This window comes from Pagrus major, chromosome 9 (assembly GCF_040436345.1).
Source record: "Pagrus major chromosome 9, Pma_NU_1.0".
In the NCBI taxonomy this organism is placed as follows: Eukaryota; Metazoa; Chordata; class Actinopteri; order Spariformes; family Sparidae; genus Pagrus; species Pagrus major.
This window is the reverse complement of record NC_133223.1, coordinates 31,832,619-31,857,393: the sequence shown is the minus strand read 5'-3', so window position 1 is coordinate 31,857,393 and position 24,775 is coordinate 31,832,619. Positions and strand designations below refer to the sequence as shown.

Sequence of the window (24,775 nt, the reverse complement as noted above, 5' to 3'; positions counted from 1 at the left end):
GTTTTAGTCGTGCAATTTCAGACGTGATTCCTTTGTTCTGTAATTTGCCTTGCAGGAAATACCCGGCCTGGTGGCAGGCCGAATATCATGGTGGGAACAAGGTGTATACGCGGAAGGTGTTATTTCCCTGCAGCCATTTCACTGTGCAAGAATCCAAGTGTTTTATAATAGCAGTTTTTATCATAGCTGGTTGTTATTCTGTTAATCTACTCTCAGTGCTTTCAATAGGAAAGCTCGACTTTTCATGGATGTAAAGAAGAAAATATTTTACAAAACCTCTGTGCTGTCCTGTTCACCGCTGTTTTACAACTGTGCCTTCTGTAATAATGTATTTTTCTCTGAACATTTTTGTCTGTTTAGTTGTAATAATTCACTTTTTGATATGAGTCCTAGTATTCATCTCAATAAACATCTTAATATTTGTAAACTACACCTTTTTGTATGTGTTCAATCGATGTAGAAGGATTTTTGAATATATGAGAATATTTAAACGACCCCTATGCCCTCATGAAAAAAAACAAGCACATGTAGCATTTCCTCTTCTATAGTGATGTAATAAAACATTATGTACAGAACACGTAGGCCCGGCTCAAGGTCAGAAACTTTCCCATCATAAAATAATCACAAAAGTACATAAAATTTAAGTGCTGTCATGTGATGATAAACGTGTCCAGCTGCTTGTGACATAACTGAAGTGCCGAGCCAAAGATGTCCCAGAACTTCAGAGCGTGCTGGACCAACACCCTCCTTTCCACGCTCTCGCCCCTCCTCCGGATCAGTACACTGAAGCTGCCTTCACTTACTGTTGGATGTAGTGGGAATTCTCATATTTCCTCTTATTTTCTCTCTGATCATCATCTTAAATTTGTTGGAAGTCCACAAGTTGACATTTTATCATTAGAAAACACCTTTTTTTTTATATTCAGGGCCTTTTAATACTAATATTTAGCAAACAAGTCTAGGTAGCCTTCTGTGTCTTTAATATTAATACTATTATATTATAAGTTGAGCTATTATATTCTAGGTGAGTGACACATTAGCCTACGTACAACTGTATCTGTCTTCATTTCATTTAAGCAGCAGGTAGCTGTGTTGGCTTTGGAAACTACAGACCAGCTACTTGTGAAATATCAACAGTAATATTAAATGATTTGTAACGTCCCTGTTCAATAAATCTATGATTATATATGTGCATTGTCATTTTTTTTAACCACATAACCTCAAAGGTTAATAGTCTCACAGTCCTGAACCTTGAAAACTAACAATGAGTCTTCAAACAAGTTATGGCTAGTGTGTTAGCAAATGTTTAGCTTGTTAATAGGCTAATCGGCACATTCGTCAGAAAAGGTGTCCCCAAATATATCAAGCTGTATATAACTTGTGCACACTAATTAGTAATTTAATCATTTTTACCATTTAAATAGCTTAACGGTCCTATTTGTATTATTTTTGAGCGTCATTCCCAACCTGACCTTCAATCTCAAACATTGAGTTGTTAATGAGACTCAAAAAATCAACATTCATGGCACATTTATTTAAAACCACAAAAGCTGCATAGTTTTTCAGTCATGAGCTTTGAAACCTGAAGCTAAGCCTTTAAAACAAGTTATGGCTAATAGGTTAGCAGACATGTAGCATGTCACCAGAAGAGATGCCCCAAATATATCATATTAAACTAAATAAATATATAATTTGTACATTTAATTTACACTTTTTTGCCATTTGAATGACTTTATTAGGGACAGTTGCTAATTAAACTCTTCATTCATAATAATGCTGTTGCATCAGTTGCATTTTCTGACTGCGGTCAAACCAGCCTCCGCTTCAAAATGGCCTGATTGGTCTGTTATTAACTTATTGTGTTCTTAAGAGTCACACTCCATGTAGAGTGCGTTTCATGGCGCAATCTCATCTACAATATAAATATCACTATATTTCTGTAATTGTCCACTTTTGCAATGTTACGTCCAACCAGGCATCGCGGTTATCTTCACCATCTTTCCAACGGCGGGGGCGCAGTTTACGCAGAGACCCTGAACGCAGCACGGCTTCGTTTACAGAGAGACACCAGTGGGACGGAGCAGCCGCGTCGTAAGTAAGTAACACATCTTTTTTATGTTACAGCAGCATTTTCTAACACATGAACAGCCTGTCACACTATTTTACAGTACGCAGACAGTTTGACTTTGAAATTTGAGCTGTCGTGTATCTTTACTTTACCAAATAACGTTGCGAAGAAGCTCCAGAAAAGTTCGTCTCCTCGTCTCCTCGTTTCCTCTTTTTTCTCCTTCTTCAACTTTCCCGTTATTATTCAGCCTCGTCGAGATGATTCATCAGACTGTTACAGTAACAACTTACTCAAACAACGTTAGTTACTTGGTTTTAACTAGTAAACAGCTCAGTGGACGCGACTGATGCTGCCAGGAAACTGGACCCTGAATTAACGGGTCGCATTCCTCCCGAAGCGGTTGTCATGGTGTTGACCGACGTTAGCAGCAGCTAATGTTTGTTAGCTTTGATGCCTCGTAAAGATGTTTTCCACGCAATAATTATGTTTAGCGTCAAAGATATTAAGCCAATCGATGTTTAAGTTATATTAAAGGGAGTTAAGTTGGTCCTCTTGGAGGAGGAGAAAGTCTGCACGGCACCGGAAGGGAATAATTTAATGTAACGTGAAGTTTAAGATACTAGAAGTTAAGCTAGGAGTTGGTCCAAAGTGTGTATTTGGGCTAACCACTGGTTCTGACGTCATATGATGACAGTGTGTTGGTACTGGGTGTGTCAGTAAGTGTTGAAAAGGAGCTCAGATGTGAAGTCTCTGAAAGGAAAGTGATATTTTATCACAGCAAACAAGAAAACACTTGATATTTGATATTTTATTCATCAAAACATTCAGGTTTTGTCATTGTCCTGAATAAAAACAAAGGCACTTGTTTGTGTGCCATGTTGTGTCTGAGCTGTACTTTTCCACGCTACTTCCTGCTGGTGTGGTAAACTGAGATTAACTTGAATTTGCATCCAAATTAAGTTGTTGCAGCGACATGACTCCAACCAGGATGATGACACATTGTGTTGCAATCACTGACATTTACCAACCTTCATTAATTCACAGCATTCACAAGCAGGCAGAGACTTGACCAACACCGAACAAAAACACAGATACATGTGGGAACAACCGATTCTGTGAGGATTTCACGACAGGAGCTCCATGAAGGAAGAGAAGTTTCAGTGAGTACCACAGACAGATTAAAGCTAAACAAATTGAATCTATAGCGAAATATCAGACAAGACAACGTGGACTTATTTATAAAATCTTGCTCCTCTTCACCAAGTCTTTAATTCAAAGTACTCGTACATTTGCTTGTGTACAGTAAAGACTTCTACCATGATGTTAGTGTTTTATATCAAGTTTTTTGTCTATCAGGAAATGATATTTTGCCAAATTCTGATAAAGTGTTTGTTCAACCGATAAAAACCTTATGGGTCATTGTAACTGACAATAATATTAATAATGATTGTGCAAAACCATATATTGTGAAACCGGGATGTTTTCTGAGATGGTTAACATACCGAAAATGTCATAACATTGCAAGTATCGTTATTCATGTGGGCCGATATGCGTCAAATATAAAAGCTTGTTGTTATAACACAGAAAAAGATAATTATTAAAATCCCAGGGAAGTTAATTGTTTCAGTGGCCTGATGTCATTTTAGACAATTTATTGTTAAGTTGTAAAACATCTTGCCTCTTTAACAGATCTTTGGCACAAGTATTTGACCAGCTGCATCAGTGTTGTTGCTCAATTGTGTTTATTTAATTCAGTCTATTTCGGGGTATTAGATAGAAACACAGCCATTTGATGAAATGTATTGCAAATACACTGTGTTACCAGAAGAATAGACACATCTTACAATTCAATAAGTTAGTAATAATCAAGACTTTGTTAAACTGTTGTTGTTGACCCTTTATCCACCTCACTTAGAGGAGCAAAGCTAATAGAAATGTCTTACAGTTTAAAGCGTACACAAACTTTGTCCTCCAAATCATTAAGTTACTAAACCCAAACCACTTACTTTTTATCAGTGTGGGTTGATGTTTTCCTAATGTATTAGTTATTTGTTGATTAGATTGATTAGAAAATTAAACACGAATCAGTGAATTAATCTACTAAAGATAAGGTATCAGATGAGTCAAATTAATTTGGTATTAATGTACTTAAATCTGTGACTGAGCTCAAGTGTTTATTTGTTATATCTCGCCAGAATGTAAATATCTTGCTATACAGTTACAGTTACTGATCGCATTGCTCAATCACTTTCCTATGAATGAAGTGTGACATTTTTCTTTTATCTCTAATAACAAACAAACCGCATTAGCTCTTTATACAGGTAACAATGAGGTGTTTGGACAAGGGGGAGCGAGGTGTGTTACTACAATGTCACGACCTCCGAGCTGTTTGCTCATGTGACACCTTGATAAGACGTGGTAAAGAAACCACAACGTTGGCAAGGTCAAGAGTGAGATAACTTTGCAGCAGCTTATTGTCAGTGTGTCACTGTGGAAAAGCTCAATGTTCCTCCTGGAAAATGACTGCGTTGTAACAGTAAGAGCATGTTAACCCCACCCTCACATGTACTGTTTCCTCATGAATATTGTAAAAGTTTGTTGGAGCGAGTCATCAGTTTTCTCAATGAATATTTCCACTGAGTCCGTCGTCACAAACCAGTTATGGCTTCTTCAAAGGCTACAGCTATCTATGTGGTTTAGTTAGAGGTGGATACATGAGTCACAAAGATGCATATGTAACGGAGGCAGGATATTTTACAGTTTGCGATACCAATATATCTGTGATAGGTCAATATCGACAGATTTGATCGATCTATTCTTACACAAACAAACAAATCAGCTCTATAAATGCTTAAGGTGCCGCTGAAAGAGTGCTGACACTGACGATAGCTGACCACAGTCATGTTGTCAGGACAGCAACACCACGACACACCACAAACCTTGTTAAGCATCTGAGATTAAATCACAGTGCAGAATGAGGTTATAGAGCTGTGTCTGAAGAAGAGGAGAGGAAAGGCGTTATCTAGGAACAGAGACAGAGAGTGTAGCTGTTGGTGACATTAATCACCGTCACTGACCGTGGGAAAGTGATTCTTGGCTGTTTAGGTTTCGTTTGTGTGTTGATGTTCAAACAACGGGAGTTCTCTCATTCTTAAAATTACGTAATGCCTTTTTTTTAAGCTTTTGTACAAAGTACTGGTATTGTATCTGTATCTGCAACACCATCCTGGGTTTTACTTGGTATCAGATTGGAAAGGAAATCAGTGGTATCGCACCACAAACCACAGGCTTTGATTTTAATATTTTCCAAAGAAGTAGATTAACTGTTTCTCTATAAGTTTTTTTAAAATTAAACCCCAATATTGTGATTTTTTTTCTGTTTAAACTATTTTTTGTTGTACTACAGGTTTACAGCTGGCCATTAATTAAAGCTTGGCTACAGTGAGAATCAATATAAAATGTAACTTTCACTGGTGTTGCATCATTATTTTTATTTCATCCAGAAGATCCACAGAGCTGATATTAGTCTCAGTGTTCATCTAAGTGACTGCGACACTGAAAGTGTTGTAAATTTATATTTTTCAACCAAATTAATCAAATAAAAACTCAGATATTAATAATCATGATCTTATAGTTTGATGGGTTTTCTACTGTACGAGAACATTTGGTGACGAGAGAGTTTCTCCCCGGAGAGATGCTTCACACTCTTTTTATGGCGGTGTATTTCCCTCCTGACACCAGAGCCAACAGCAGCAGTCAGGTGCTCTGTGAGTCACAGTCCCAGCAGAACACCCAAAGGAGACCAGCTCTTCACAACCATAACAACTAACACACACAGACCAGTCTCGTCATTGTAGGCTCCAGCGGCTGGAGATACAGAGGATATCAGGTATCGTCACATGTGGAAAGATAACAGATCATTAAACAGAAGCCCGCTCGTCCTGTCGTCAGAGCCATAATGTCACAGAGCACCTGACTGTCATTATCTCAGCATGATTGTAGTTTATAGTGTGCTGAAGCAGGTTTTCCACTGGTTGTTATTTTGTGGTTCACATGCTGCATTTCAGCCGCAGCCACAGGATGTTATTCTCAATTTCACCAACGTGGGAAAAAAACAAAATCTGCCCCATATTAGAGATAGTATCACTGCTGTTTGTGGCTGTGTTTTTCAAATTATGTACTTATTCCACATGTTTGTGAGTTGTGTCTAAATAGACAGAGATAGCACACACACACACAGGCAGGAGAGAAGGCCCTCCCTGCAGGTGATGGTCCCTTTAACTTCATTTTTGCAGAAGAAGCAGCGCCAAGCTTCTCCAGGAACATATGAAAAGCTTCATGTTATAAATTCATGAGGATTTTATCAAGATAAACTCTATGTGTGATTAGAAAAGAGCATATGAGCTGAATTGAACTGACACAAAACTGCTCTAATGGTGGGAACAACAGAATCGAGCTATCGCAGCACTTCTATGACTTTCACTTCCTGTGTGTCTCTGAGACTCGCACCACTGCATGATCAAAGTACAAAAATACTTATTATTTATTTGCAAGCAATTAAGTTTGTCTGCATATTCATATGACAGTATAAAAGGGAATAAAAGTAGTGAAAGTGAAACATTTCGCACTGAAAAATATTCGGTAACTTTTCTAAATACTCTGATTTTGCTTCTTCCAGGAAATGGTCCAGTGACAGTGGACGATGCCAGCTATGAGTCAAAGTCCCTGCCTGTGGACTCAGCTCCCTCAGAGCAGCCGGTCGCCATGTGACCGCTACAAGCACGCCTGCTGCAGCTACGACGGAAATGTCTACATCCTGGGAGGAAGAGACAACCGCTGTCTGAGGGACTTCTGGAGGTACAGCGTGGGTAAGAGCTAGAGTCACAACTGTTGCTCCATTTATTTTAGTATTGAGACTAGTAGGATTTTTACCACCGTATGCCAAAAAATAAGGATTTGTTGAATTTAAAACAGTGTACCGTATTTTAAATGATGCATGAAATATATAGAGAACTGCCCCCGTATAAAATGTGCATGCTGCGTCTAATCAAACGTCTGACTCTGTGTGCTATTATAGTGTGTGACGAGTGGACGGAGTTAAACTGCACCAGTGAAGCTGCACCAGATGATCTCGAGGAACATTCTATGGTGGCTCATCAGGTACAAACTCACAATCATATGTTGCTCAAATCTCTCTGCTAATGCTACGCTGCTTTGTGTGTCAGTGTGTTCAATATGTTCACCAGCTCCGACCTTTTCAGGGCTTCCTGTACGTGTTCGGAGGCATGCTGGATTCTGCATACACCAAGTTGAGATGTCCCCTCTGGGTGTTTGACATCGGTGAGTTTCACTGCACGGTACACCTACTGTATTATTGGCAGCCAGTGTTGCGATGTTCTGTGCAAATGCTCAGGCTTGACAGACAAAACCTGTTGTTGCATGTCGGTTCAGGTCCCACGCCTCCAAGCCCCTGTGAAAATATTCAGTCCCGTAGGTCAGCTGTGTGTGAAACCTGTGCCCCAAATTATACGTTAAAGTCAGCTTTTCAACCAAAAGTAACATTAAAATGATTAATTTATGCTGACAAATACTAATTATGTAAAGATTAACTGTGTCAAGGAGACTTCCTACTATTCATTAGCTAAATGTCCTGGAGACACACTAACAGGACATGCTTCCTGCTCTGCAAATACCACAACTTGTTGGTTCCTGTGTCTCCCCCTGGTTCAACACAGCTTTAATTGTTCCTCATTCACCTGCTCCTTTTCTAAATCTATCAGCACTTGTGTTGTAGGGCTGTCCTGAATACCATCTTCAAAGCTTCAGTGACAGAATAGCATCTGTGCACACGGAGCAGAAATGCTCTGTTGCGGAACGCAGTTCATCCTTGATCCATACAGACCCTCCAGCACCACCTCCACCAGGTTTGGCACGCTGGTGAACCACAGATTAATTGCAAAATTTTATACAAATAAAAATACAGTTTTACTGCCACTCTTACTGTTTTAAATAATAATTTCCTAAATCTCGAAGCAGACCTTCATTTTCACAGACATTTTCAGTGGTGTAACTGAAAAATTTTCACCACAGAATTAGATCATAAAATAATGATTTTTATTGCAACTTTGGCAATATCTGCTGCCTTCCCTTCCAGTCCCGGTGCACAGTAGCACTCTGTATCAATATGATATGACTTGTGACATGTAAAAGATACTGATTTGGACATTGATCACCTTGGCAAAGGTAGAGGCTTTGAAGTTTTATTTCAGCCCTGCTGTCTTGTACTTGATATTGGTTTGTGCAGTAAATATTTCCACCATGCCACGTATTATAAAAGGTTTAATTCAGTCAGAGTAAAATAATCAGCCATAAGGACTGTTTGCATGTCCAATTCAGCTTTTATACGACAATATTTTAGCTATTATTAAACTTTGGTGCAGAACATTGCCACTGGAGGGCCAGAACATACCATAATATGTGAGATAATGATTCAAAATCTGCACATACTTCAGACCAAGAAATCCAAAGCGACCTGTCAATACATCGCCATCAGCTGTCTGCATGACGATAACTTGTAATCATTAATGTATAATTGATCTCTGGAAACTCTGCTTTATTTTAATTTCCCTTTGTTGTGTGTTCCAGCAAAGCAGAAGTGGGTTCACTGCCAGGGAAAGACGAGCTCCCCTCAGGTACAGAGCTCCTTTCATATGGCAATGATCTGAAGTAGTAACAGATGACATGAAACCTGGTGCCAAGTTTCTTTCTCTGCATTCTTCCTGAGAACAGTCATCAAGGATTAAACCCTGTTTAAACTGATCATACACAACATTGCCATGTAAATAATTACATGTTTTGGGAGTGTGATGAGAAGAATTAACAACACATTAGTGTGCTATGTGCTGTACTGAAGTTAGCTGGTGAATGAAAACAACAAGATTGCCATCAGATACAGGCGGTCCTTTCTGGAAATGACCCTGTTTTACATTCCAGCTTCAGTCTGTAGCAGAAAAACAGCTTTGTTAGCATCAGAAGTGACAACAACAAGGCTTTCAGAGAGAAACACGTTACAGTCCTGAACAAAACCCAAGAAAAGTCATTTTATTGATCAGTGCTTTAATGTTTTTATTCACAAATGTAACAGTTTTATGACAAATACATTTAAATGAATGACTTGATATGTGATGGTATCACAAACATAATTTATCGTAGGGTAAATGTATGAAAAGAGATTTCCACAGGTGTATGTATCTGTGGTGGTAGATGCTGTATTAATAAACAGGCAATTTGTTAGACTCAAAGAGGAACTTGAGCTCTCAGCACGTCCAGAGTCCAGAAAGTGGATTTTGTTCAACATGGAAGTCAGAAACTTTTCAGCTCCCAGTTGTCTTGAACACAGCAGCACCTGTTCAGGTGTACCCGGTCCAAATCATGGCAGACATCTGATCTGCAGTTCTGTTGGCTCCATAGAACCTGAACAAGACAAAAAGCAACATTAAAACACTGAATAAAATACAAAACACAAAAATTGAGGATAGTTTTAAGTCACTTGTGATAATAGAGTCCTTGGGTTTGTTAGTAATGAATCTGCCAACTCTTACAGACATTTGTGTGTTCATGCTTGTGTGTCTGTCTGTGTGTGTAGACCCAAACGCCGACCAACAGAAAAGGGCACAGTGCCGTGGTGGTCGGCTCTGCCATGCTGGTGTACGGAGGTTTCGTAGACATGAAAGGATCCTCGCAGGACTTTTGGAGTTTGGATTTTGGTGAGTTTGAGTTGCTCTTATTACCATGTAGTACTCTAATTCTTGGTACAGCTAAACAAGGATGCACAGTGTATATTCTTCTTATTTGAATCTATTGTATTATTACATTAAGTTGGCAGCACTGAGGGGACAAAAGCAACACAAAAACACTCGCAGTGTCTTTGGGAAGAAATTGTCATCAGAATTTTGCCTTTTTTTTTATCCCTAAATAAACTCTTTGTTTTCATGACTGAATAAACAAACTGAACTTAAAGGTCAACACAATTTATACTGTTTTACTTTGTTTATATGTGGCGGACCCTGCCAACTTTCCAGCTTTAAACAGTATTCTGGGACATTATTTTCCTCTGAGAACAGCTTGTTTATTCACTTATGGAAAAATAAACATTTCTGAGTTTATATTATTACCTCATTGATATCATAAATATCAAAATACTGAGTTTGAATTTCTTCTCCAAAACTACACAGAAATAGATGTAAATACTGCTTCTCCTGTTTTATTTCAGGCGTAAGTCAGTTATCAACCAGATTCTACTGATGATGAGACAGATGCAGTAAAAGGGTGTAATTTTTTTAATTTGTGTATTTATATGCATGACAGATACCATGGCTTGGTCCCTACTGCATGGTTCTCAGCAGGGCTCATTAGGCCCGGGCCCCAGACACAGCCACTCAGCCGTGGCCTACCAGAGCTGCATGTACCTGTTCGGGGGCTTGAAAGGCTTGAGGGAGCAGAGGGACTTCTGGAAGTGGAATTCCACCAGCCACATGTGGACTTCCCTCAGAAACAAGTGAGTACAGATGTCATCTGTCAGTTTGTCCCTTTCAGGAGTTAGCTTGGGTCAACAGTTAAACATAGTATTGACCGTGCAACATGCTGCTACTCTAACGCTGGCTAGATGGTTCCTCAAAGACTTCTGCTGCCTTCAACAACAACCTTATTTTCTACCAGGCCTACTGATGTATGTCATTGCAGGTTGATTTGTCAACTTGTCAGCTTCAAATCTCAGAAAAGCATACATTTGTGTAAAAACCGTGATAAGACACATTTTTCTGACATCATTTGATATTATCATGAACGATATAGCACGGCCCTGCAGTACATGTAAGTTGCATCCAGGTCAGAATCATCAGCCCATGCCGACAAACTTGACAGGCAGTTTATCAAAGGACTTCATTGGGCCGTGTCCACATTTAACTGGTGGAAAAGGAACTTGATCCTGTTGGAATGATATGAATACTGAAGCACTCAACACCTGCTGAACGGCCAGGGATCAGTTTTCAGCTGGCTGTGCTGTGCAAACAGGGTGACATAAAGAGGCTGTCAGGCTATACAGTGGAGCTAATAACTATAGTAGTATGAAGACATTAAAAAGTAAAGCATTAATAAAGTCGTCGGTAATTATAGATAAGAATTACTTTCTTAGTTTATTAGAGTAACATTCTTATCAAAATCTTAGTAGAGTAATGGATGATCAGTTAAAAAAAATCAAAAATTCTGTAACCGTAACACTGTGTCGGTGCCAAACCACAATTCAACAACAAAAACCGTTATCATATCAACGATCAGGCAGGTTGTAACTAAGCCGAGGAAGCCAGAGACACAGTGTGCACACAGCCACAGGTACACACTCTCCTGTCAACGTTTAAGATGATCTCTTCTGACAGTTAGCATTTTTCAGACTCTCTGAACTCATCGTGTGTGACAGTGGTAATTTTTGGCTCTTTGTCAAACAGGTCTGTTTCTTAAGGAAGCCCTGAGGGACAGGTAAGGACTTTGTTTTCCCTGGTGATCCTTTTTCTAAGTCTGAACTAAATGTTTTCGGTCCTGTGTGAGGAAAACCCATAAAAAAATAAAAATTTCTCTTTTTCATGTGCCAGAGTGAAGTTTTTGTTTCCCCATCTGTTAAACTGAGTGATTTTCCTTTTTTAGGAGAGCACTTTTTTTTTTCCATGTGTGAAACTAAGTGAAAAAAAAACATGTTCTGTGCTGATAATACACAATATTCCACCCGTGACGCTGAACACAGGTTAGAGCCAATTATAGTGTAAATGGAGAAATTAAAACTCCCCTGCTCCACTTAATTTAAAAAAAAAAAAAAATCTTTTAAATTTTTTTTTTAAAAAACACCTGAAAAACTTTTTTTTTTTCTCGTGGCATTTTTTTTGTTCTTTCAAAAAACATTTTCCTGGGAATTTTTGTTATAGTATAAGTATGAAAAACAAAATTTCTCAGGAAAATGTTTTGTAACCGAGTGTTACCAAGTTTCTTTTTCTTTTCACTCGGTTTCACACATAGAAAAGAAAATTCTCCTGAATTTTTTTTTTCACTATCACTGAGGTTAAAATATTTTTTTTTTACTTGGTTTCACATATGACATGTTCGTAGGAATAAAAAATTAAGAAACTTTATCTTGCCAAAGCTTTTTTTTTCTCAGTTCAGTTCCCAAGTCATAAACACAAAGAAAAAAAAAATCTCCTAAAAATGTTTGTTTTTCTTCTTCAGCTATTTTCCCCCCATATATTTTCACATGTTTAGATCAGACTTAGAAAATGGATCACCAGAAAAATAAATGTTCTCAAGTGCTCGTTAGGGCTTCCAGAGTTCCTGCAGTGACATTTGGAGAGTTTTCAACTGGTTTCACTCGACCTGCTCACAATCCTTAAAAACTAAAGAAAACAAAGATTTAACAGGGAACAAAAGATCAATCAGGTGAAATCAGTTAGTAATCAATTAATTTATAGACTTTGGTAGTGAAATGGTGAAATACATATCAAACCCTAATAAATGCAGTCATGTCCATACAGTAGGGCCAAAAAGCAAAAAGTCTGCGACCATGAGTCAAAATACTTCTTATACTCTTATATTCTTATACTTTTTTTTTTTTTTTTTTCATTAAAAATGAAAATATCAGCTTCACCGTTTGAGTGAATCTTTGAAAAATGTAACTGAATTTCAGAAAATCTTCGGAATGCTGTTTGGTTTGTCTGCCTTTTACTTTTATGACAGCATGGACTCCACAAGTTTATGCAAAACCTGATGCCTGGTGTGGGGGCCCTTGAAGACCCCAGACGCTTTGTGGAACACTGTCTGGGATCACATGAGTCAAAGTTGTGGAGTCCATGCTGTCATTAAAGCAAAAAGGGGGACAAACCAAATACTGAGATAGACTAAGAAGATTTTCACTCAAACTGTTCAACTGATATTTTCATTTCTAATTTTTTTAAAAAGTATTAAACTCGAAGCAAATGCAAAATACAAATATTCCGACTTGTGGTCTCCAACTTTTTGACCCTACTGTATATTGATAATTGTATATTGTTGTATGTGTTCAGTATAATGTGAGGATTTCCACCCCTTCCCCGTCACAGCTGGAGATTACATACATGAAAAGACAAACGGCCAGTGCATTCAGTAGTGATTGTTCTGACTGTTCCTTCCTGCTAAAGCCACCCATGGTTGTGTTCCCCAGGTCCGGTCCCTCCAGACTGATGGGCCACTCGGCTGCCGTCTACAAGGACAGTATGCTTCTTTTCGGGGGAGGCGAGAGCCAGAACTCTCCCAAGAACTGCCTGTGGAGGTACAACTTCAGCACTCAGACCTGGGGGCAGGTAGCTACACTCCCAGGCTCCAACGCCCCCGACAAGATTCACCACTGCTGCACTGGGCTGGGCCCCAGCTACAAGTCCAACAGCAGCAGCCCCTACTCCAGCTCAGGACTCCAACCCAGGCCGCTGGATGGGCGAGTAAGGCCCTTCAAGAACAAGTGCTTCCCTGCCCCGCTCAGTTTTCTGGGATCAGAGGGAGGTATAGAGCTGGAGACGTTCAGCCCGGACCGATGCTACGGCAGCAAAACACTCACACAGTCCTCAGAACTGGTCAACAGCAAAGAGGGGCTGATGGAGAAAGACTCACTGCAGATCGGAAGCTGTTTGACCTTTGAGAACAAGGCTTTCAGGAATACGTGCACAGATGAGGACCTGCTCGACGAGGAGGATGGAGATGTGGCCCAGCACCTGCCTGATCTGCTGCTGGTTCTGGGGGGAAGACCATGCACCGGACTCAGCCCGATCTCCATGTGGCAGATGACTCTGACTGACTCCTAACAGCCTGTGAACAACAAGCGTTACAAACATTTTCTCTATATGAAAAACAGTGTTATATTATCACTTTACCTTTGTTAAATTGTATGTTTAAAGAGTTTACTGACACTTTGTGAAGAAAATAACATAAAATATTTTTATATTACTGTTACTTGTGTTGTGAGTTCTGATGGTGTGAAATGATGCATTTATTACACATTTGCTTTTTGCAGAAATAAATTTTCAGAAAATGGCACGACATCTCCGACTGTGCCTGCTCCTTCACAACATACTGGATTCTGTTGTTATAACTTCACTGCTGTGACACTTTGGTCTGAGTTTGTACTAAAGGTCTGACACATTTCAGCCCCACACGTCACCAGATCTGGTGGAGATAAATTGCACAACTGCTTTAATTTACTACAACATAGAGATGATTAAAATACCTTTAATAAAACCTAATTTACACACGATGGCGCCAGAGCTCAACATTCAGGTATCTTTCTGTTTGATCTATAACTGCAGTAATAAGTTTCAGTTATCAGCCTACTGTAGTGGGTTTATGAGGAACAGTGTCACATGAGTTTGTGGAAATGCAGGGCCACCAGCTGGTCAACTTGTAGAGTATCTCTTGTTTCACACATGAAAAGGAAATCTATTAAAATGACAAAAAATAAAAATAAAATAGAAAAGATAAAAAAATCTGAATTTTTAGATTTAAAAAATCTGAATTTTTAAATTAAAAAATCTGAGCTTTTAGGAAAAAAGTGCATTTTTAGGCAAAACAATCTGATTTTTTAGGGAACTAGTTAGTACCAGTTTCAGACATGAAAAGGAAATCTATAAAAAAAGAAAATTAGAAAAAATATTTGCCACATTTTTTTCTCCTATAAAAACAATCAAAATTATAGATGAAAAAAATCTGAATTTTTAGATTAAAAAATCAGAATTTTTAGATTAAAAGATCTGAACTTTTAGATTTAAAAAAATCTGAATTTTTATGCAAAAGAATCTGAATTTTTAGGGAAAAACATCTGAATTATTTTTCTTCTAGAAGATGTCTTTCCTCCTATCAGATTGTTTCCCCACTCAGTACCAGTTTCAGACATGAAAAGGAAATGATAAAAAAAGAAAATTAGTAAAAATATTTGCCACATTTTTTTCTCCTATAAAAAAATCTAAATTATAGATAAAAAAATCTGAATTTTTAGATTAAAAATCTGAACTTTTAGATTAAAAATCTGAATTTTTAGATTAAAAAATCTGAAATTTTAGATTAAAAAATCTGAATTTTTAGATTAAAAAATCTGAATTTTTAGGAAAAAAGTGCATTTATAGGCAAAACAATCTGAATTTTTAGGGAACTAGTTAGTACCAGTTTCAGACATGAAAAGGAAATCTATGAAAAAAGAAAATTAGAAAAAATATTTGCCACATTTTTTTTCTCCTATAAAAACAATCAAAATTATAGATGAAAAAATCTGAATTTTTAGATGAAAAAATCAGAATTTTTAGATTAAAAAATCTGAACTTTTAGATTAAAAAAATCTGAACTTTTAGATTAAAAAAATCTGAATTTTTAGGCAAAAATCAGAATTTTTAGGGAAAAACATCTGAATTATTTTTCTTCTAGAAGATGTCTTTCCTCCTATCAGATTGTTTCCCCACTCAGTACCAGTTTCACACATGAAAAGGAAATGATAAAAAAGAAAATTAGTACAAATATTTGCCACATTTTTTTTTCTCCTATAAAAAAAATCTAAATTATAGATGAAAAAGTCTGAATTTTTAGATTAAAAAATCTGAACTTTTAGATAAACAAATCTGAATTTTTAGGGGGAAAAAATCTGAATTTTTAAATAAAAAAATCTGAATTTTTAGGAAAAAAATCTGAATTTTTAGGAAAAAGTCTGCATTTTTAGGCAAAACAATCTGAATTTTTAGGGAACTAGTTGGTACCAGTTTCAGACATGAAACGGAAATCTATGAAAAAAGAAAATTAGAAAAAATATTTGCCACATTTTTTTTCTCCTATAAAAAAATCTAAATTACAGATGAAAAAAATCAGAATTTTTAGGAAAAAAATCAGAATTTTTAGATTTAAAAAAATGAATTTTTAGATAAAAAATCTGAATTTTTAGAGAACTAGTTAGTACCAGTTTCAGACATGAAAATGAAATCTCTAAAAAAAGAAAATTAGAAAAAATATTTGCCACATTTTTTTTCTCCTATAAAAAAAATCAAAATTATAGATGAAAAAATCTGAATTTTTAGATTAAAAAATCTGAATTTTTAGGCAAAAAAATCTGAATTTTTAGGCAAAAATATCTGAATTATTTTTCTTCTAAAAGATGTCTTTCCTCCTATCAGATTGTTTCCCCACTCAGTACCAGTTTCAGACATGAAAAGGATATGATAAAAAAGAAAATTAGAAAAATATTTGCCAGATTTTTTCCTCCTAGAAAAAAACCCAAAATTTTTAGCTGAAAAAATCTGAATTTTTAGGAAAACAATGAATTATTTGATTAAAAAAATCTGAATTTTTAGGGAAAAAATCTGAATTTTTAGGTGAAAAAACATCTGAATTTTTTTTCTTCTAGAAGATGTCTTTCCTCCTATCAGATTGACTTTAAAATTCAAACCCTATTACTTCAGAGAAGTCGTCTATCAGCCTGAGCTGTCTGATTAAACTGATGTTCTCTGTCTCTCAGAGCTTTTCAGTCTTTCTTCTGGACACCAGCCTTCAAAATTCAACCCAGGTCAGTGAACCTGAACAACTCAAGGATCAATCCCACAACCTCAAATCTTGGAGGCAGCATGGCTACACACTGAGCTATTCAAAAAACATCTGAATTATTTTTCTTCTAGAAGATGTCTTTCATCCTATCAGACTGTTTCCCCACTCAGTACCAGTTTCAGACATGAAAAGGAAATGATAAAAAAAGAAAATTAGAAAAAATATTTGCCAGATTTTTTCCCTCCTATAAAAAAATCAAAATTTTATGATAAAAAAAATCTGAAATTTTAGTAAACAAGAAATCTGAAATCTTTTTCTTCTAGAAGATGTCTTCCCTATCAGATTGCTTCCCCACCCAGTACCAGTTTCACACATGAAAAGGAAATCTATAAAAAAAAGAATCTGAAATTTTCTCCCAGATTTTGCTCCACTTCTGACTGAGTAGCTCAGTGTGTAAAGATGTTGTCTCCATGTTTTGAGGTCGTGGGTTTGATCCTTGAGTCGCTCCAGTTCAGGAAACTAATCTGTGTTTAATTTTGAAGGCTGATGTCCTAAAGAAAGAGTGAAAAGCTCTGAGAAACACATTTCATCAGTCTGATCAGCCAGCTCAGGCTGATAGATGACTGCTCTGAAGTTCTTAGGTTGACAGTTCAATTCTTATGAGACTCAGTGAATTTTAAAGTCCAATACCCAAAGTGAGAGTGAAATGTGCCCAGAGAAGAGCTCCCAGTATTAAAGAGGACTTGGTGATGTGTTGTGTTTGTTCTCTGCTGGTAGTAACCAGAGGAGCTCACGCTGGTTCAAGTCCAGCTGACTGCTGGTACGAGCATCCTCAGTTGTTGGGCTATGTCACCTCCTGTGGGTTCTCATAGATGGAAGTTTTGGACTATGAGACAAAGATGTTTTCTAATACGTAAAAGGATATCAGAAATTTTTTGCCATCTTTTTTCCCTCCGCAATAAAGAAATCTGAATTCTTAGAAAGAAAAAAAAAATCCTGCATGTTTTTTCCTCCTAGAAAAAAAAAAGAAATTTTAGAAAATGGCATCTGGTACTGACAGGCAGCAGGATTTGAACCTGCTAAAGCTCCTCTGGTTACTACCAACCAAGAACAAACCCACCACTCCACCAAGTCCTCTTCACAAAGAAAGTTCTTCTCTGGGTGCTTTTCACTCTTACTTTGGGTGTTGGACTTTAAAATTCACTGAGTCTCATAAGAATCAAACTGTCAACCTCAGAAGTTGAGATAAGTCATCTATCAGCCTGAGCTGTCTAATCAGACTGATGAACTCTGTCTCTCAGAGCTTTTCACTCGTTCTTCTGGACTTCAGCCTTCAAAATTCAAGCCAGATCAGTGAACCTGAGAATCAATCCTACAACCTCAAATCTTGGAGGCAGCGTTGCTACACACTGAGCTATTCAGTCTAAAGCAAAATCAAGCTTAATTTTTAATGATAAAAAGGATGTTTTTCCTCCAACCAAATTCTTTTTAAAGAATTTCTAAAAATTCAGATTTCTTTTTCTAGGAGGAAAAAAATGTATTTCCTTTTTATCATAGATTTGCTTTTCATGTGAGTAACTGGTACTGAGAGAAAAAGAATTCAGATTTTTTTTATCTAAAAATTCAGATTTTTTTATCTAAAAATTCAGATTTTTTTTAATCTAAAAAATTCAGATTTTTTTCTTAAAAATTTAGATCTTTTTTCTGGGAGGAAAAAAATCTGGCAAATATTTTTTCTAGTTTTCTTTTTTTTATAGATTTCCTTTTCATGTTTGACAGTGGTACTGAGTAGGAAAACAATCTGATAGGAGGAAAGACATCTTCTAGAAGAAAAAAAATTGAGATATTTTCCCCTAAAAATTCATATTTTTCTTTAAATAAATTAGATTTTTTCATCTAAAATTCAGATTTTTTTGCCTTAAAATTTCAGATTTTAATCTAAAAATGCAGATTTTTTAATCTAAAAATGCAGATTTTTTAATCTAAAAATACAGATTTTTTCCCTGAAAATTCAGATTAAAAAATTTCAGATTTTTTTTACTAAAATATCAGATTTTTTTTACTAAAAATTCAGATTTTTTTTTACCTTAAAAAATAAAATTCTTCCTCTCAAAATTCAGATTTTATCCCCAAGAAAATTCAGATTTTTTCATCTAAAAATTCAGATTTTTTTGCATAAAAAATTTGATTTTTTTTTCTGGGAGGGAAAAAATCTGGCAAAAAACATCTCAAATTTTCTTTTTTGTAGATTTCCTTTTCATGTTTGAAACTGGTACTGAGTGGGAAAACAATCTGATAGGAGGAAAGACATCTTCTACAAGAAAAATAATTCATGCTTTTGCCTAAAATATCTGATTTTTTTTAACCAAAAATTCAGATTTTTTTGCCTTAAAAATTAAAATTCTTCCTCTCAAAATTCAGATTTTATCCCCAAGAAAATTCAGATTTTTTTCATCTAAAAATTCAGGTTTTTTGCCTTAAAAATTCAAAAAAATTTTTGCCTAAAATATCTGATTTTTTTTGCCTAGAAATTCAGACTTCCTTTCATTCTAGACTGAATAGCTCAGTGTGGAGCCACGCTGCCTCCAAGATTTGAGGTTGTGGGATTGATCCTTGAGTTGCTCCCTAAAAATTCATATTTTTTCCCCTAGAAATTCAGATTTTTCATCTAAAAATTCAGAATGTTTTGCCAAAAAATTCAGATTTTTTTTGCCTAAAATATCAGATTTTTTTTACTAAAAATTCAGATTCTTTTATACCTTAAAAAATAAAATTCTTCCTCTCAAAATTCAGATTTTATCCCCAAGGAAATTCAGATTTTTTTCATCTAAATATTCCGATTTTTTCATCCAAAAATTCAGATTTTTTCCCTGAAAATTCAGATTTTTTGCCTGAAAAATTCAGATTTTTTTTGCCTAGAAATTCAGACTTGCGTTTGTTCTAGACTGAATAGCTCAGTGTGTAGCCACGCTGCCTCCAAGGTTTGAGGTTGTGGGATTGATCCTTGAGTTGCTCCCTAAAAATTCAGATTTTTTCATCTAAAAATTCAGATTTTTTTCATCTAAAAATTTAGATTTTAATCTAAAAATTAGATTTTTTTCATCTAAAAATTCAGATTTTTTCATCTAAAAATTCAGATTTTTTTCATCTAAAAATTTAGATTTTAATCTAAAAATTAGATTTTTTTCATCTAAAAATTCAGATTTATTCATCTAAAAATTCAGATTTATTCATCTAAAACTTCAGTTTTTTTTGCCTTAAAAATTCAGATTTTTTTCATCTAAGATTCAGATTTTTTCATCTAAAAATTCAGATTTTTTCATCTAAAAATATAGATTTTTTCCCTGAAAATTCAGATTTTTTGCCTAAAAATTCAGATTTTTTTTGCCTAGAAATTCAGACTTGCGCTTGTTCTAGACTGAATAGCTCAGTGTGTAGCCACGCTGCCTCCAAGGTTTGAGGTTGTGGGATTGATCCTTGAGTTGCTCTCTAAAAATTCAGATTTTTTTCTTTCCAAAAATTCAGATTTTAATCTAAAAATTCAGATTTTTTCATCTAAAAATTCAGGTTTTTTGCCTTAAAAATTCAGATTTTTTTCATCTAAAAATTCAGATTTTAATCTAAAAATGTAGATTTTTTTCATCTAAAAATTCAGATTTTTTTCATCTAAAAATCCAGATTTTTTCATCTAAAATTTCAGATTTTTTTTGCCTAAAATATCAGATTTTTTTTGCCTAGAAATTCAGACTTGCGTTTGTTCTAGACTGAATAGCTCAGTGTGTAGCCACGCTGCCTCCAAGATTTGAGGTTGTGGGATTGATTCTTGAGTTGCTCTCTAAAAATTCAGATTCTTTCATCTAAAAATTCAGATTTTTTTGCCTAAAATATCAGATTTTTTTTGCCTAGAAATTCAGACTTGCTTTTGTTCTAGACTGAATAGCTCAGTGTGTAGCCACGCTGCCTCCAAGGTTTGAGGTTGTGGGATTGATCCTTGAGTTGCTCCCTAAATATTCAGATTTGTTCATCTAAAAATTCACATTTTTTTCATCTAAAAATTCAGATTTTTTCATCTAAAAATTCAGATTTTTTCCCTGAAAATTCAGATTTTTTGCCTAAAAATTCAGATTTTTTTTGCCTAGAAATTCAGACTTCCTTTCATTCTAGACTGAATAGCTCAGTGTGTAGCCACGCTGCCTCCAAGATTTGAGGTTGTGGGATTGATCCTTGAGTTGCTCCCTAAAAATTCATATTTTTTCCCCTAGAAATTCAGATTTTTCATCTAAAAATTCAGAATGTTTTGCCAAAAAATTCAGATTTTTTTTGCCTAAAATATCAGATTTTTTTTACTAAAAATTCAGATTCTTTTATACCTTAAAAAATAAAATTCTTCCTCTCAAAATTCAGATTTTATCCCCAAGGAAATTCAGATTTTTTTCATCTAAATATTCCGATTTTTTCATCCAAAAATTCAGATTTTTTCCCTGAAAATTCAGATTTTTTGCCTGAAAAATTCAGATTTTTTTTGCCTAGAAATTCAGACTTGTGTTTGTTCTAGACTGAATAGCTCAGTGTGTAGCCACGCTGCCTCCAAGGTTTGAGGTTGTGGGATTGATCCTTGAGTTGCTCCCTAAAAATTCAGATTTTTTCATCTAAAAATTCAGATTTTTTTCATCTAAAAATTTAGATTTTAATCTAAAAATTAGATTTTTTTCATCTAAAAATTCAGATTTTTTCATCTAAAAACTCAGATTTTTTTCATCTAAAAATTTAGATTTTAATCTAAAAATTAGATTTTTTTCATCTAAAAATTCAGATTTATTCATCTAAAAATTCAGATTTATTCATCTAAAACTTCAGTTTTTTTGCCTTAAAAATTCAGATTTTTTTCATCTAAGATTCAGATTTTTTCATCTAAAAATTCAGATTTTTTCATCTAAAAATATAGATTTTTTCCCTGAAAATTCAGATTTTTTGCCTAAAAATTCAGATTTTTTTTGCCTAGAAATTCAGACTTGCGTTTGTTCTAGACTGAATAGCTCAGTGTGTAGCCACGCTGCCTCCAAGGTTTGAGGTTGTGGGATTGATCCTTGAGTTGCTCTCTAAAAATTCAGATTTTTTTCTTTCCAAAAATTCAGATTTTAATCTAAAAATTCAGATTTTTTCATCTAAAAATTCAGGTTTTTTGCCTTAAAAATTCAGATTTTTTTCATCTAAAAATTCAGATTTTAATCTAAAAATGTAGATTTTTTTCATCTAAAAATTCAGATTTTTTTCATCTAAAAATCCAGATTTTTTCATCTAAAATTTCAGATTTTTTTTGCCTAAAATATCAGATTTTTTTTGCCTAGAAATTCAGACTTGCGTTTGTTCTAGACTGAATAGCTCAGTGTGTAGCCACGCTGCCTCCAAGATTTGAGGTTGTGGGATTGATTCTTGAGTTGCTCTCTAAAAATTCAGATTCTTTCATCTAAAAATTCAGATTTTTTTGCCTAAAATATCAGATTTTTTTTGCCTAGAAATTCAGACTTGCTTTTGTTCTAGACTGAATAGCTCAGTGTGTAGCCACGCTGCCTCCAAGATTTGAGGTTGTGGGATTGATTCTTGAGTTGCTCCCTAAATATTCAGATTTGTTCATCTAAAAATTCACATTTTTTTCATCTAAAAATTCAGATTTGTTCATCTAAAAATTCACATTTTTTTCATCTAAAAATTCAGATTTTTTCATCTAAAAATTCAGATTTTTTCCCTGAAAATTCAGATTTTTTGCCTAAAAATTCAGATTTTTTTTGCCTAGAAATTCAGACTTGCTTTCATTCTAGACTGAATAGCTCAGTGTGTAGCCACGCTGCCTCCAAGATTTGAGGTTGTGGGATTGATTCTTGAGTTGCTCTCTAAAAATTCAGATTTTTTTTTGCCAAAAATATCAGATTTTTTTCCCTAGAAATTCAGACTTGCTTTTGTTCTAGACTGAATAGCTCAGTGTGTAGCCACGCTGCCTCCAAGATTTGAGGTTGTGGGATTGATCCTTGAGTTGCTCTCTAAAAATTCAGATTTTTTCATCTAAAAATTCAGATTTTTTTCATCTAAAAATTCAGATTTTTTCATCTAAAAATATAGATTTTTTCCCTGAAAATTCAGATTTTTTGCCTAAAAATTCAGATTTTTTTTGCCTAGAAATTCAGACTTGCTTTTGTTCTAGACTGAATAGCTCAGTGTGTAGCCACGCTGCCTCCAAGATTTGAGGTTGTGGGATTGATCCTTGAGTTGCTCTCTAAAAATTCAGATTTTTTCATCTAAAAATTCAGATTTTTTTCATCTAAAAATTTAGATTTTAATCTAAAAATTTGATTTTTTTCATCTAAAAATTCAGATTTTTTCATCTAAAAATTCTGATTTTTTTCATCTAAAAATTCAGATTTTTTTCATCTAAAAATTCTGATTTTTTTCATCTAAAAATTCTGATTTTTTTCATCTAAAAATATAGATTTTTTTCCCCTAAAAATTCAGATTTTTTTCAACTAAAAATATAGATATTTTTCCCCTAAAAATTCAGATTTTTTAATCTAAAAATTCAGATTTTTTTTGCATAAAAAAATTGTTTTTTTTTCTGAGAGGGAAAAAATCTGGCAAAAAACATCTCAAATTTTCTTTTTTGTAGATTTCCTTTTCATGTGTGAAACTGGTACTGAGTGGGCAAACAATCTGATAGGAGGAAAGACATCTTCTACAAGAAAAATAATTCATGCTTTTGCCTAAAATTTCAGATTTTTTGCCAAAAATTTCAGATTTTTTGCCAAAAATTTCAGATTTTTTTTACTAAAAATTCAGATTTTTTTATACCTTAAAAAATAAAATTCTTCCTCTCAAAATTCAGATTTTATCCCCAAGAAAATTCAGATTTTTTTCATCTAAAAATTAGATTTTTTTATCTAAAAATTCAGATTTTTTCATCTAAAAATTCAGATTTTTTTTTGCCTAAAATATCAGATTTTTTTAGCCTAGAAATACACTTGCTATCATTCTAGACTGAATAGCTCAGTGTGAAGCCACGCTGCCTCCAAGATTTGAGGTTGTGGGATTGATCCTTGAGTTGCTCTCTAAAAATTCAGATTTTTTCATCTAAAAATTCAGATTTTTTTTCATCTAAAAATTCAGATTTTTTTTCATCTAAAAATTCAGATTTTTTTTCATCTAAAAATTCAGATTTTTTTTCATCTAAAAATTCAGATTTTTTGCCTAAAAATTCAGATTTTTTTTGCCTAGAAATTCAGACTTCCTTTCGTTCTAGACTGAATAGCTCAGTGTGTAGCCATGCTGCCTCCAAGATTTGAGGTTGTGGGATTGATCCTTAAGTTGCTCAGGTTCACTGATCTTGGTTGAAATTTGAAGGCTGGTGTCCAGAAGAAAGAGTGAAAAGCTCTGAGAGACAGAGACCATCAGTTTGATCAGACAGCTCAGGCTGATAGACGACGTCTCTGAAGTTATAGGGTTGATGGTTTGGTTCTTATGAGACTCAGTGAAGTTAATTTTCTTTTTTGTAGATTTCCTTTTCATGTGTGAAACTGGTACTGAGTGGGCAAACAATCTGATAGGAGGAAAGACATCTTCTAGAAGAAAAAGAATTCAGATGTTTTTATCTTAAAATTCTGTTTTTTTTTCCTAAAAATTCAAGTTTTTTATCTTAAAATTCAGATTTTTTTTGCCTAAAATATCAGATTTTTTTAATCTAAAAATTCAGATTTTTTTGCCTTAAAGATTAAAATTCTTCCTCTCAAAATTCAGATTTTATCCCCAAGAAAATTCAGATTTTTTCCCTAAAAATTCAGATTTTTTAATCTAAAAATGTAGATTTTTTGCCTAAAAATTCATGTTTTTTTATTCTAAACATGCAGATTTTATCCCCCCAAAAAATCTGTTTTTTTCATCTAAAAATGTAGATTTTATCCCCTAAAAATTCATATTTTTGAATCTAAAAATGCAGATTTTATCCCCCCAAAAAATCAGGTTTTTTCATCCAAAAATTCAGATTTTTTTTGCCTAAAAATTATTTATTTTTTTAACTTAAAATTCAGAATTTTTGGATGAAAAATTCAGAATTTTTGGATGAAAAATTCAGAATTT

The 24,775-nt window shown here is 34.7% G+C and overlaps 1 protein-coding gene across 1 annotated transcript; it reads left to right on the top strand.

Moving 5' to 3' along the window:
• Positions 1 to 2,043: 2,043 nt before the first annotated feature.
• On the top strand, positions 2,044 to 14,178 carry klhdc3l (kelch domain containing 3-like). The gene is made up of 9 exons (XM_073473878.1): positions 2,044 to 2,095; positions 3,113 to 3,228; positions 6,747 to 6,936; positions 7,146 to 7,228; positions 7,330 to 7,408; positions 8,714 to 8,760; positions 9,714 to 9,834; positions 10,436 to 10,625; positions 13,308 to 14,178. Exons 3-9 carry the CDS (start codon positions 6,771 to 6,773, stop codon positions 13,939 to 13,941), a joined length of 1,320 nt encoding a protein of 439 aa, XP_073329979.1. The 5' UTR covers positions 2,044 to 2,095; positions 3,113 to 3,228; positions 6,747 to 6,770; the 3' UTR covers positions 13,942 to 14,178.
• The last annotated feature ends 10,597 nt before the right edge of the window (positions 14,179 to 24,775 follow it).

What these genes read in the sequence shown, in the direction of transcription:
- klhdc3l (XM_073473878.1), top strand. Translation starts at nt 6,771, where the DNA reads ATGCCAGCTATGAGTCAAAGTCCCTGCCTGTGGACTCAGCTCCCTCAG. An exon ending in CTTCTGGAGGTACAGCGTGG is followed by an intron (nt 6,937 to 7,145) that starts GTAAGAGCTAGA and finishes GTGCTATTATAG; the next exon opens with TGTGTGACGAGTGGACGGAG. An exon ending in GAAAGACGAGCTCCCCTCAG is followed by an intron (nt 8,761 to 9,713) that starts GTACAGAGCTCC and finishes CTGTGTGTGTAG; the next exon opens with ACCCAAACGCCGACCAACAG.